This window comes from Sinohyriopsis cumingii, chromosome 10 (genome assembly GCF_028554795.1).
Source record: "Sinohyriopsis cumingii isolate HCF-2022 chromosome 10, ASM2855479v2, whole genome shotgun sequence".
In the NCBI taxonomy this organism is placed as follows: Eukaryota; Metazoa; Mollusca; class Bivalvia; order Unionida; family Unionidae; genus Sinohyriopsis; species Sinohyriopsis cumingii.
The window spans coordinates 112460774-112473716 of NC_142970.1; the positions used below are offsets into that span (position 1 = coordinate 112460774).

Consider the following 12943-nt stretch of genomic DNA (forward strand, 5'->3'; position numbering starts at 1 on the left):
TTGGTCATGCCATTCGGAATCCAGAATGTGCCCAGCATCTTCACTAGAATGATGCGGAAGTTGTTGGAGCCCTTGCGCGATAGGGATGTCCACAACTTCATGGATGATCTCTTGCTAGCCACAGAGACGTGGGGTGAACACCTTACTCTGCTAGATGACGTTTTGGAGAGGCTAAGTCAGGAGGGATTGACGGTTCGCCCTTCCAAATGTCATCTGGGGTCCCGAACCTTGTACTATTTGGGACACACCCTTAGTCAAGGCACGCTGTCCTCCGAAAAGTAAAGGTGGAGCAGCTGAGAAACACCGCACGGCCCACCACGAAAACTGAGGTGAGATCATTCCTGGGATTGGCCGGGTATTACCGGAGGTATGTGGCCAAGTTCAGTGCGATCTGGGGTCGTTGTCTAACCTGACCAAGAAACGGGCCCCGGGTAAAGTTATTTGGACGGATGCGTGCGAGCACGCTTTCCAAACGCTAAAGGATAGGCTTACATCCGACGCGGTTGTCCGCCTACCAGATCTGTCCAAAGACTTCGTGCTTTGCACTGACGCATGCGACACGGGACTGGGAGCAGTACTGTTACAGGAGCACGAGGGGACGCTTTTCCCTGTTGCGTTCGGCAGTCGGAAATTGTCTGCTGCCGAGAAGAACTACTCCGTATCGAAGAGGGAATGCCTCAGAATCGTGCTCGGAATATCACGGTTGAAGCGGTACTTGTACGGGCGCAAGTTCATATTGGAAACTAACCACCAACCCCTCGCCTATCTCGCGCAGGCGAAATTGTCGAATGGACGCTTGATGCAATGGTCGCTGTTCTTACAGCAGTACCAGATGCAGATCAAATGCGTGAAAGGAACAGAGAACGTAGGCGCTGATTTCATGAGTAGGAGCACTGAAATGGCATAGATCGCTCTGTAAATAACCGTATGTTGTGTGCATATTCGTGCCCGTAGTCAGCGTGTGGCGTCGCTATGATTTTTTCTTTTATTGCGTATGTAACGCGCATTTGCATTTGCAGTAAATTTGGGGTAATAAAATCCCGATTTTGTTCACAAGCGTGGGGGGGGGGGGCTTGTCACGTTATAAGTAGGGAACAATAGCCAGATTGCAACATGTATATGCTAGACCCTGAGGCTAATTATTCGTTTTATAAATGTTGCTAGTGTAAGTCGACATTAAAAAAACGGAGAGGAAGCCAGTTTTATACAACATGGACATAGGAACTGGTTACTGGTGCCTTATTCTGCTGAATGCGATTCACAGGTAAGTGGCAGGAATTGTCGGTGTTGGCTCAAAGGAAATCAAGTGGGGGTCGTAAATCCACCCTTGACAGACTGCCGGGGAGGGACCAACGTCTGCTAATTATGTAGACCATTGGTGAAACGACATCCACTCGGAATTGAGCAAGGCGTGGTCGCCATTGGAATCGTAAGATTAAATCAAGTGTCTTGAAACTAAACGTCAGTAGTCGCTAAACCATCTTGCGGAAATTACATCAGGAAGTTCTAAGCTACTCCGACGTCATTCGAAATTGGCGGGAAACATTGTTATTCTGGGAATTACAAAGGAGCTTCGAAAAGGTCAGTGACTTATTTGCTCGATTGTCGCAATCTATTACGGCAAGGTAATTGTACTTTAATTATGTGCAGTATGTATACTTCACTACTAGAATCGTAAGTACGTAGAATAACCTTTTGTAGGGTTTGATTCATTTGTAGTATTTTACATGCATATTTTGAGATATGAGCGATGTTTATGTAAAGAATTAATATTGTAATTCGCTCTTTGGTTAATTCGTAGTAACCTCGTGTATTTATTCATGTGATATTCTAGATTTGCAAATGTTAAATTGAATTATAACTTTGTATAATGGTTGCAGTGTGCAACATTAGTTAATATGAGTATATGACTATTTGTGAATACTTTGTATGAGTATAATGTGTAAGGATATATCAGCGCATGGATATGTGGATATCTGTGTACACTTTGTAGAAGTGTAATGTACAGAAATGCGTCTGATTACGTGATATTGTTCTGTATAATAAGATTGAGAATCTGTATATATCGCTGTGATGAGATCTATTGATATAAGCATGATAAGCAGTTGATACCGTGTACACCATACCAGAAAGTATGGGTATTTCGATGTGCACGAATGCGTGATCAAAGAAGGAAATGGCTTATCTGATGATAGATTGTTGTTTAGTGTGAGACTAGATAGTAAAGGAATATACTAATGTCCTTGTGTGTGTTCGGACAGGAAGCTTTAGGGACCGAGGGAGCTGTAGGAGACAGAGAAGGGAAATACCCTGGTACAGTTGGTCCCGAGTCTCTGGGAGACAAGAAAAGGAGAGAACGAAAGTGGAGGAAGTAAAGGGTGAAGGACGTGGTTGTTGGACTGAAGGTGTACTGGATACCAGTCAAGAAATACTACAAATCAAGAGATGAGTAGAAACACAGGACAGGAGGAAAATCTATTACACTAAGTCAGAAGATGAAATAGGCCGTCACTTGGTCGAGTGAAAGACGAGTGATAGGGTTTTGAATATTGAATTGTAATTGAATAACATTTGTTGTTTATTTGAATTTCACCTTTTGTGTATTCAGTGATTTAACTGTCGACATCGCTGACTGGGGGCTCGGAGCTTTGCATCTCTATCACTACTTCAATTTCTAACAAAAACGAGCCAGGGTGGGTATTCTGTAATAATTAAAGCTAGTACTGGGAGCACCCCATCACAACCTAAGGTAGTCAACGACGAGAGCCGCTTTACAGACAACTGTAGTAATATCTTGCAAGAGAAAACTATTTAAGCAAATTATTTTTCCACATTTAGAACATGCTGGGGGGGGGGGGCGTCTTTGACAAAACTAAAGGCAATTTATGGGAGACAATTAATTGTAATTATCATCGTCAGTTTTACATGAATGTTAGCTTGCGTCATGATTTTGAAATCAGTCAACTGTGGATGGATAAAAGCAAAGTACTGAAGGTAATCACCATTGTTCTATCCAAAATTGCATAACTCTTCTTTCATATAATTCAAACAGCTTTGACCAATTTCATGACTACCAGTCTGGGGATCATGACGGGCTGAGAGGTCTATGGTGCGCACCCATACAGATCTTTCATATGACTCACCTCTGTCCACGTCAGTTTTAGTCTTGGCTCAACCAATGTGGGTATGTGGAAAAGACTGCCGGTAGCTTTATGTGGGATGGTGGTTCTTCCCAATGTTTTCCTGTGTTCTTCCTCCAACAAATATACTGGTTGGCCATATATAGACTATCATATTTTAAAAATGATGTCGAACTTCATGAAAACGAACCTACCAGCTCCAAGAAAATTGTTTTAACCTTAATATTACATACACATCCTCTACAGTTTTGCAAGTGATACTGTACATAAAAAGAAACATACATTGGTAAGACGATCAAAATGTTGTTGTTGTTGTGGGTTTTAATGCCATTTTTCAGCACATGATAGGCCATGCATGGCGGCCAGTATTAACGGTGGAGGAAGAACCCGGGAAGAACCACCGACCCATGAGAAGCTACTGGCAACCTTTCTCACATACCCACATTGGCCAAAGTCTAGACTCGAACCCACGCAGAGGTGAAATGGCTGTGATCCGTGATGGAGAGAGCTTTAGACCACTCGGCCACTCGGGGCCCCCACGATCAAAATGAATAACTGCCAATTTGACAAAAGCAGTACTTCAAATTATTGTCTTGATCTACTAAAAATCATAATATAGAGATTCACAAAACGTGTGTGTGTGATCGGGATAGACTTATTGCTGACTTTACAAAACCGACTTAAATACTACAGTTGTTTAATACCTTCTAGACTACATACTAATAACTAAGAATTGCCTACATTCAAAATCACGTATGCTCTGTATGCTTTGTTTTTAATAAAATCAACAAACATATCTGGGGCAAAATGATGTATTCACCAAAGAAAATTTAGCACATGACCAAATATAAATAAGTTAACTGATTAAAGACACAGTTTTGAGGAGACAAGAAAACTATTCAACTGAAATGAATTCCTCCTCAAAGTTCTTGAAAAGCAATGTCATTTTGACCAATTAATTGCCATCCCTGTACTATGGATTTCAAGATACTCAGACATACTCTTGGTATGAGGGTGTTGTGCTCAGTGAAGATGCATCAACACACAAATGTTAGCATCACTATGGCCAACAATGCATCATAAGTTCACATCAATACAAGCCTTACTGTATGTTTAATATGAACTGTACATCTGGTTTAAAATGCTTGAATTCCTATTTAACATGATTTACATCTGGTATGGAAGTGTTTCATCTACAAGAAACACTTAATAACATTCATGGGCCTCACATATGGCCAACAGTTCACACAAAAAAGTCTATCAAAGTGACAGGCTTTACTGCCAGAAAACAACTTCCAGGAATTCAAGATAAGACTATTCCTTCTTTTTGACTCCTTAGTGTTGCAAATATCTCTGTGCTTGAGAGAAAAGATTGTCAAATTAGACACTGTGGCAGCCACATTGGCTGTAAGATCAGCACCATTTTCATTTAGGGCAAACTAGACACCAATAGAATGCTTTCTGGTGAAAACCCAGTTCAATAAGTTCATTGTTAAGTCATACTTGAGGTGGCACCATTTTCATTGAGGACCAACTATATGTAATAATTAGTCCTTGGTATTAAACAAAAAAATGTAAATATGACTTTCCATTTAGGATGAGTGGCAATAGCAAGATTTTCAAGATGACTGCCATGGTGATCATGTCGCCATGGTGATCATGTCAGATAGGCTCCAATTTTATTTATTACCAAGCAAATATCAGAAGTCTTCTGGTGAAACCCATTTAAGATACATTTTTATACCTAGGAGTTCAGTAGTAGTAACAAGATTTTCAAGACGACTGATGTTTGCCCACACTGAATGTCAGATCAGCACCATTTTCATTTAGAACCAACTTCTGTAAATATCATTAGAAGAAATGAAGTGAAAATGCTGCGTTGATATGACCACTGTACTGGTTGATTAGATATAACAAGATTTACATGCTGGCCACACTGAATGTACATGTGGCAACATTTTCATTGTGAGCAGCAATACATCATATAAAATCTGGTGAAAGCCCCATGCCAATATGACTTTTCATTCCGAAGTAACAACAAGATTTTCAAGATGGTTATACTGGACATCAGATCAGCTCATTTAGGTCCACCTGGACATCATAAAATGTCTTTTAGTGAATACCCCATGTTCGTATAACAATCCATTCAAGAGAACTTGTGATAAGATGTTCAAGATGGCAACCACACTGGATGTCTGAGCAGAACCACTTTTATTTCAAACATGTTAGACACTATAAGAAGTCTTCTGGTGAAAACTATGTTCCATCAACTTTCTGTTCAGGAGTAATGATAACAAGAGTTTATAAAATGGTCTGCACCATTTTCATTTTGGATCAAAAACTTCATCACATAAAGACTTTTAGTAATTAAAAAAAACAAAAACATTTCAACATTGGACCAAAGAGACCTGACAATGAATGTGTGTAATGCTTTATGGCAATCCAAAGAATAGTTCAGGAGTAGTAGTAATAAGAATCATGTGCTAAATGAAGGACATGAGAAGACAGATACTGAATGATGGATGAGACAGATAATGGGCCATCTCAAAAACTCTTCTGGTCATCGACATGTAGAACTATAAAAACTGGACAATAATGAAAATTTAAAAAAACTTTCAATAAAGAGTTGGAGTGAGAGACACGCATACAAGTGAAGCATAATGTGTCCATTGCATGTTTATGGCTGACACACAAAAAGTTGAAACAGATGGCTTCTCAGTGATTTTATTGCAGGACATTAAGTGAAAGATATATTATTCTGCATCCAGTCAGATGTACATATATTGCAAAAAACAATGTAAAAGAAATATGCTGCAAAACTGTATGTCTTTCACACTTAAAACTTATCAAACAACCCATCTCAAGACTTGTCACCAGACCACATTTCTGGGAACGGTGATGGTCAAGGCAGAATGCCATTTGCGTGTCAGGTCAATTTAAGTAGGGTGATGTCTTTTCTGAGAGCATCCTGTTGACCAGAGGACATTTCATGTACTTCAACATTTTACTTAAGATGACATTCAAGGTAAATGAAGCCCACTTAATGCCCAAATAGCACAAATTTCATGTTACTAATGTCATGAATTCAGAGCAGCCCCCAATGAGGACAGATGCACTCCTGTGAGAGCAGAATGCCACCTGACAAGGAATGGGTACAGCACCTTCATAAACTGCTTATAAACATCACTGCTCCTCCTTTAATCCAACATGTTTGAGGTTCATTCAAAAACTGAAAATTTAGTGAGGAAATTCTCATTTTGTTTGGAAAAAAGGGGGATCTAACTATGGGAGTATTTATTAAAGTAAATTAAGGTACTGCTTACAAATTATTTCATGCAAATTTTCATGCATTTAGTTAAATGTTTTGCATGATTTTGTGAAATCCTGCAATTGCTCATCTTAGATTAAAACCTGCATGGCAAATTAGGGCTAACAGTGTACAAGACATTTAAAACAAATTATATTCGTGTAAAATCAATTATAAAAGTGAATAAATACAAATATTGCTGGACAGTTTCATTACACATTTTCAATGAAAATAATGGGACAATTATATAAATTCTTTCTATGCCATGCATTTGATTTACACCCCATTCATTGAAACATGAGGTAATTATGCAAAAAACAAACACAAAATCAGAATTCACAGAACATGTCCAATCATTTAACTTTTGCCAATACAAAGCATACAATCATTTGTAAATTGTACATAGAAAACAAAAGTGAGATATACAGATATACATATCAAACATTCCAAATATTGACTTTCATTAATGCAATCATCAAACTGTACCATGTACTGTTGCCAAAAGCAAAGTATACAAAATACAAGTTGTTTAATACCTTCTAGACTACATACTAATAACTAAGAAACTTATGTTACCACATATGATACAAAGTTTGTCAAGTAAATCACATAAGTTTGACAATATCAACAACTAGATCATCTTCAATAGCTCACAAATATTAATCACCATGATTTGTATTATACTAATATATATCCCCATGGTTTGATTACACAAAAAATAAATCCCCATGGTTCTTATTACACAGTTGCGAATTTGAAAACAGTATGAATTACTTTGAATTCGTTTATTTTCATGGGTATCAACTTAAACAATTGTGAGAAAAATGGCATTTCATTACTCAGGGATTACAGCAGAGATTCTATTGGTTTTACAGAAGGATCCACTGATGAAGCTTTAAATTCATGGATTGGGGGCCTGAGTGGTCTAAGGCACTTGCCTTTACAGATCACTCACACATATTACCTCTTTCCACATGGGTTCAAGTCCCAGACTTAGCTAACATGGATGTGAAATCTTGCTAGTAGCTTTCCATGGGTCGGTGGTTCTTCGCAGGGTTTCCTGGGTTCTTTCTCCACCAAATATACTGGCTGTCATTAATAGCATGTCATGTACTCAAAAACAGTGTTGACCCACAACAACATATTCATGGATTGCAGTAGGTATTCAACTGTTTCCACAGAGGAGTCCCTTCTTTAAAGTTTAAATTCGTGAATTTGGGTCTTTAAATTCAAGGAGTGTAGAAGGCAATCCATCGTTTCCAAAGAGGGATCCGTGGTTTGGTCTTAAAATTTATGGATTTGGGCCTTTAACTTCTTGGACTGCAGAAGTGATTTTATTGCTTCCAAAGAAGGATCTAATTTTGGGGTTTTAAATTCATCTACTGTAGCAACCGTGATATTCACATGTACTGATAAAGGAGAAAATATTGTGATGGATGTATGGATGGACAAATGAAGAGACATTTGGTGTCTTTCACAATGACCCTGAACTTAAAAAAAAACAAACATGCAAGGATAAAAAGAAAATCTGTTGCTGAAATATAAAATCCCATGAATAATTAAACATGAAAACTGATAAAAATTATTTTATTGGAAAAAAATAATTAACTGTAAGACAAAAACAGAAGTGTTTACTTTAATTCAAGTCTTCACATTTAAAGTCTGTTTTTAAATTTTTTAAAAATCTGTGAAATAAGAAACCCTGCCTACTCTGCATTCTTGACAAATCAGGTGCCATGATTATGCAAATATGAAGACAACGCATTTCATTCCCAAATCAATGCTCATTCTTAACATGAAAACGTTTTAAAGTCCAAATGGTTCTTAAATTATATGTGATTAATCTGAATTCACTGCAATTGTCATTCACCATTATTGAGCAGTTTAGTCCAATTATGTTTAGATTATACAGGTTAAACATGGGTTCATTGCAACTGTCACTAAACATTATTGAGTTCCAAAGGTTTTTAGATTATACAAGTTTAAACTGGATTCAATGCAAGTCTTTGAACATTACTGTCACAATGGTTTTAAGACCAGCAGATATTGCTGAACACTGAGCGTAGACTAATGTACAGATTATTACTGGACAATAACAGAAATACAAGAAAAAGATTACCACCAGTGGAACATCCAAGAGAGATAACTACTAACAGGTCTAATGAGTTAACATTTTTGTTGCCTTCCATGCAATAGAAATAAAACAGTCCTGAAACACTTTGTTTGCAACTTTATTGAGGTTAATGAGAATGGAAATTATGCCATTTGCATAGAAGGACTGAAATCCATCGAAGCCAAAATTATAAACTGTCCTGTATGGACAGCAAACTCGTGTTTTAAATGGGCAACCCAACATTCAGAAGGAGGGCAAATGATGGAACTTTCCCACAAAATAAATCTTTGCTATCATCTTATGACAACTATAATTTATTTATATTAATGTTGCTAAGTAGTGTTCCTCCAGTATGAGATGTCTCATTATGAAGCCATCCTTTTCTTAAGCTGGGTATGGTCATCGATCCTAACATTATTTGAACAGCAATAATAAAGTGTACCTCAGTATAAGATACCATCATATGTATACCTCAATATAAGTTGACATCACATGTATACCTCAATATCATGTGGCATCACATGTATACCTCAATCTCATGTGACATCACATGTATACCTCAATATCATGTGGCATCACATGTATACCTCAATATAACAAGACCAAATGAGTATTCCTCAATACAGGTGACCTTACAGGTATATCTCAATATAAGGTGAAATCACAAATATACCTCAGTATAAGGTGATCTCACATGTATACCTCAATATAAGGATACCCACAGGAGTATTTCTCAATACAGGTGACCTTGCAAGTATATCTCAATATAAGGTAAAATCACAAATATATCTCAAAATATGGTGATCTCACAAGTATACTTCAATATAAAATGACCTGACAAGTATACCGCAATATAAGGGGCCACCTATAAAATGGACGAATAACTCTTAATGCCAATATGATCTTCCTTTCACTACTAAGCAATGGTAAGATACCTGAACTAAATTTTTTGGGTAGTGAAATTCATATTAATATCAAATGTAGAGGTTGTTATACATGACTAGATCTGCATTGCACACACACATATGAATGTACACACACATACATACATGCACATAACACCCTCCTTTCTGAACCCTGAACTAGGGATCAAAACACCAAATTGTGCATAACCACTACATCTTCCTGCATTAAAAATGTTTGTATAATGTCACTGCAACTGCAGGGTCTCATGTGACCTAGCATTCTAAAGTGTTCACCTTTACCAATCAATGCCATCTCACCTCTGTCAGTGTGGATTTGAGTCTCGGGCTTGGCAAATGTTGGCATGTGACAAAGCTTGCAATTAGCTTCCCATGGGTTGATGGTTCTTACTGGGGTTTTCTAGGGTTCTTTCTCCACCAGCTATATTGGCTGCCATGCAAAGCCTATCATGCAATGACAAATGGTGTTACGCCCAAACAACAACTGTAACTGCAATGAACATTTAACTTTTGATCCCTTTCATGGTCCCTAAGGAGAGAACACAAGACTGAAAGTGACTATCACAATAACAACCTGTATACCATGTTTAGTCAATTTAACCTTTGACCCCCTCTTTTGGTCCATGAGGAGAGGCTCCAAAGCTGTACAAGGATATCACATTAACAACCTATGTGCCAAAGTTTGGTAAATTTCCATCTAGCAGTTTAGGAGGAGACTCAGTTACGGATGGGCTATCTGAAAGATGACTAGACAGACCACATCATGACATTCCCCACCAAGCATGGGTGTACAAATTCTTTATTTTGTAAAAAGATGAAAAGACACATGCTGAACCTCTTTTTCATTTCTGTACTTAAACATCAAACCACCGTTCTTTCTGACAGTCTCAATCTTCAAACATGTACAAGTACACATTAGCCGGCATACTACCTTGAAAACAAAACATGTATCAGGACATTACAAAAAAAAAAAAAGAAAAAGAAATAGAATCATGAAACCCTGAAATCAAAACACTCAACTGACCACTGACTAAATTACCATCTACTTTTCCATCTTAGCCCTCTATTTTTTTCTCTTATTTCAAAGAAAATTTTTATGGATGCAAAGTGTTCAACCTTCTACTTTCAGTTTCAGACTGCTACTATAATATACAATATGAAGGCTTACTTAAGAAATTTCTAATGTCTATTTCTTTATCTGGAAATCCTTATGAACACCAAAACCTCACATGCGTCTCTTTGTTAATTCAGAAAATGGAAGACCATAGGAAATCCCTCTCCCGTCTCTCTTATTCTTTATCCTGAAATCCAGGTGGTTCCTGAAAATTCTCATACAAGTCTCATTTGCTTGGCACATAAATCCTCAATAGTTCATGAAATTCCTATACCTATCTTCTTACACCTTCTCTCTTTTAAACAGCAGACGAACAGCAATTATAATAAACTGACTGCTGGTTAGCACAGGTGTCCATGGCAATAAAGGGAGCTAATTACTGCAGAAATGTGTCTTCCATCTCAATCTGAAAAGGTTAAGAATATATTTAGGATATAGGAAAGTACTGGAATATTAAATCCCATGGCAATGGCTGTTGCACTTTATTTTAAATTTGCTTTTGTATTGGCCATAAAATGTGAAAGAAATGTAATGCAATGAATATCGTCGTACTCGTTATACATAATTTTGTTTCTAGTTACTACTAAATAAGCAATGCCTTGATGAAAGTGTTCATTTGCAAGGTCAGTAACAAACTGGTTAATATGGAGAATACTGACTATACCTTTTACTGTCTGTTGGATATTACAATAAAATTTTCAACTGCTTATTGCTATCAAAAGAATAAAAACTACATAATGTAAAGTACATTATTTGAAAAGGAATTATTCATGCTTATTTATGACATTTTTATAGCCTTCACTGGGCATAGTTTAATCTAAACCAAGAGGCTCATGCACCTGATATCATTCACCTAACTCACATAACAGTTGACTATTATATCATTGTGCGAGCTTATGTAAAAACATAAACCTATGTAAATCATCTTCCGTACATCATTTCGTGTTAATTATATCTATTTAATGATACACAAATAAAAATTCTTTCCAGTGATAAAGGCAAAATTAATACAAGTAGCTCTCACTCAAAATCAAAATTTTACTTTTAATCAGCACCATTTACCATTATTATGTTAATGTGTGTCGGTGTGATTTGGATTTTTAACATAGATTCAAAACATTTTTGTCATATCGCTACAATGTCTGCAGTGTGGTAGTTCATAGTGGTTCAAACCCATGACCTCCGGTGAATACTCTAACCAGTTAGGCCACCAAAGCAGTCCTGATGTGACAGTAAACTTTAATACATATATACACAATACATATATATACATCAACTAAATGATCAAATATGAGAGATGATATAAACTTATTTTTCCAAGTTTTATCAAAATTTGATGAAAACCATATCAAGAGACCAAGCCAATTCTTGTCCAGTATATTGATAATACAAGCATTATGTTCCAAAACTCATCAAAATCAAATCAGAAATGTGGCTATTTAGTAATAACACATTAGTTGCAAGGTCCCATAATTAATATGCATGGATCTTGCCCATTACCAAACCTGTATGAGATCTTGCTGATAAATGTCCATATTGTAAGCTTGATCAAAGTTAAATCAGAAATATGACCTGCAGGATGATAATAATTTTAACCAATCTGGTTGATGATCATGATATTTATTCAACAAACAGAAAACAGCTTAGACCTTAAAGCACATCTCGTGAATTCCACAACATAGCACAGTCCCATACGTTTCTGATCTACATAATTTGCATTTTAAAGTTAAATCTTTAATAAACAAATACCTAGGCTTTGGTTTCATTGATTTGTATATTTTTCTGAATATATCTGCCAGATGATTTAAGAAAAAAGACAATCTAATAAACTGGAACATCCCAGACTTAGCGAAGTCCGCCATTATTTCCTGTTAGGCCTACTGGTTCACTTACGGTTTCAAACTCATTTTATGATGAAATAGTGTATAAGAGGCAGTTAATATATATATCCAGATCACCAATTCTGATCTTAAAACACAAGTTTGTATGTTTTATCATCAAAGGATAGCATGCAGGAAATTGATAGTTGCTACCTTACTCAGAAAAGGGTTAATGGTCAATCAGCTATCAAAACATAATGCTTGAGAATGGGTAAGAGTTTGTTTGTCAACATAATTGATATAAAAACTAGGCCTAGCTACTGATACCTTGATGAATACATTTCGTTACAACACTAGAACTAACTGGGCTAAGGTAGGGGCATTTTAAAAAAATATGGTATGGTCAGTCAATGTACCTCTTGAATAATTACAGGGCGAAGTCTTTTTTGCTTTCCTAACAGAAGAAGGCGAAGTTTACATTTTTAGGCGACTTGTAACCCACTTACAAATGGCGTTTTGTCTAAGT

General features: G+C 36.8%; 1 protein-coding gene across 1 annotated transcript in view; it reads right to left on the reverse strand.

Annotated features, from left to right (window-relative positions):
- Positions 1 to 5848: 5848 nt before the first annotated feature.
- Positions 5849 to 12943, reverse strand: part of LOC149791035 (malignant fibrous histiocytoma-amplified sequence 1 homolog) — a 32613-nt gene continuing 25518 nt past the window's right edge. Inside the window, exon 8 of the mRNA XM_089972937.1 lies at positions 5849 to 11003. Coding sequence (XP_089829063.1) covers positions 10999 to 11003 — 5 coding nt within the window. The 3' untranslated portion in view covers positions 5849 to 10998. The remainder of the gene's footprint in view (positions 11004 to 12943) is intronic.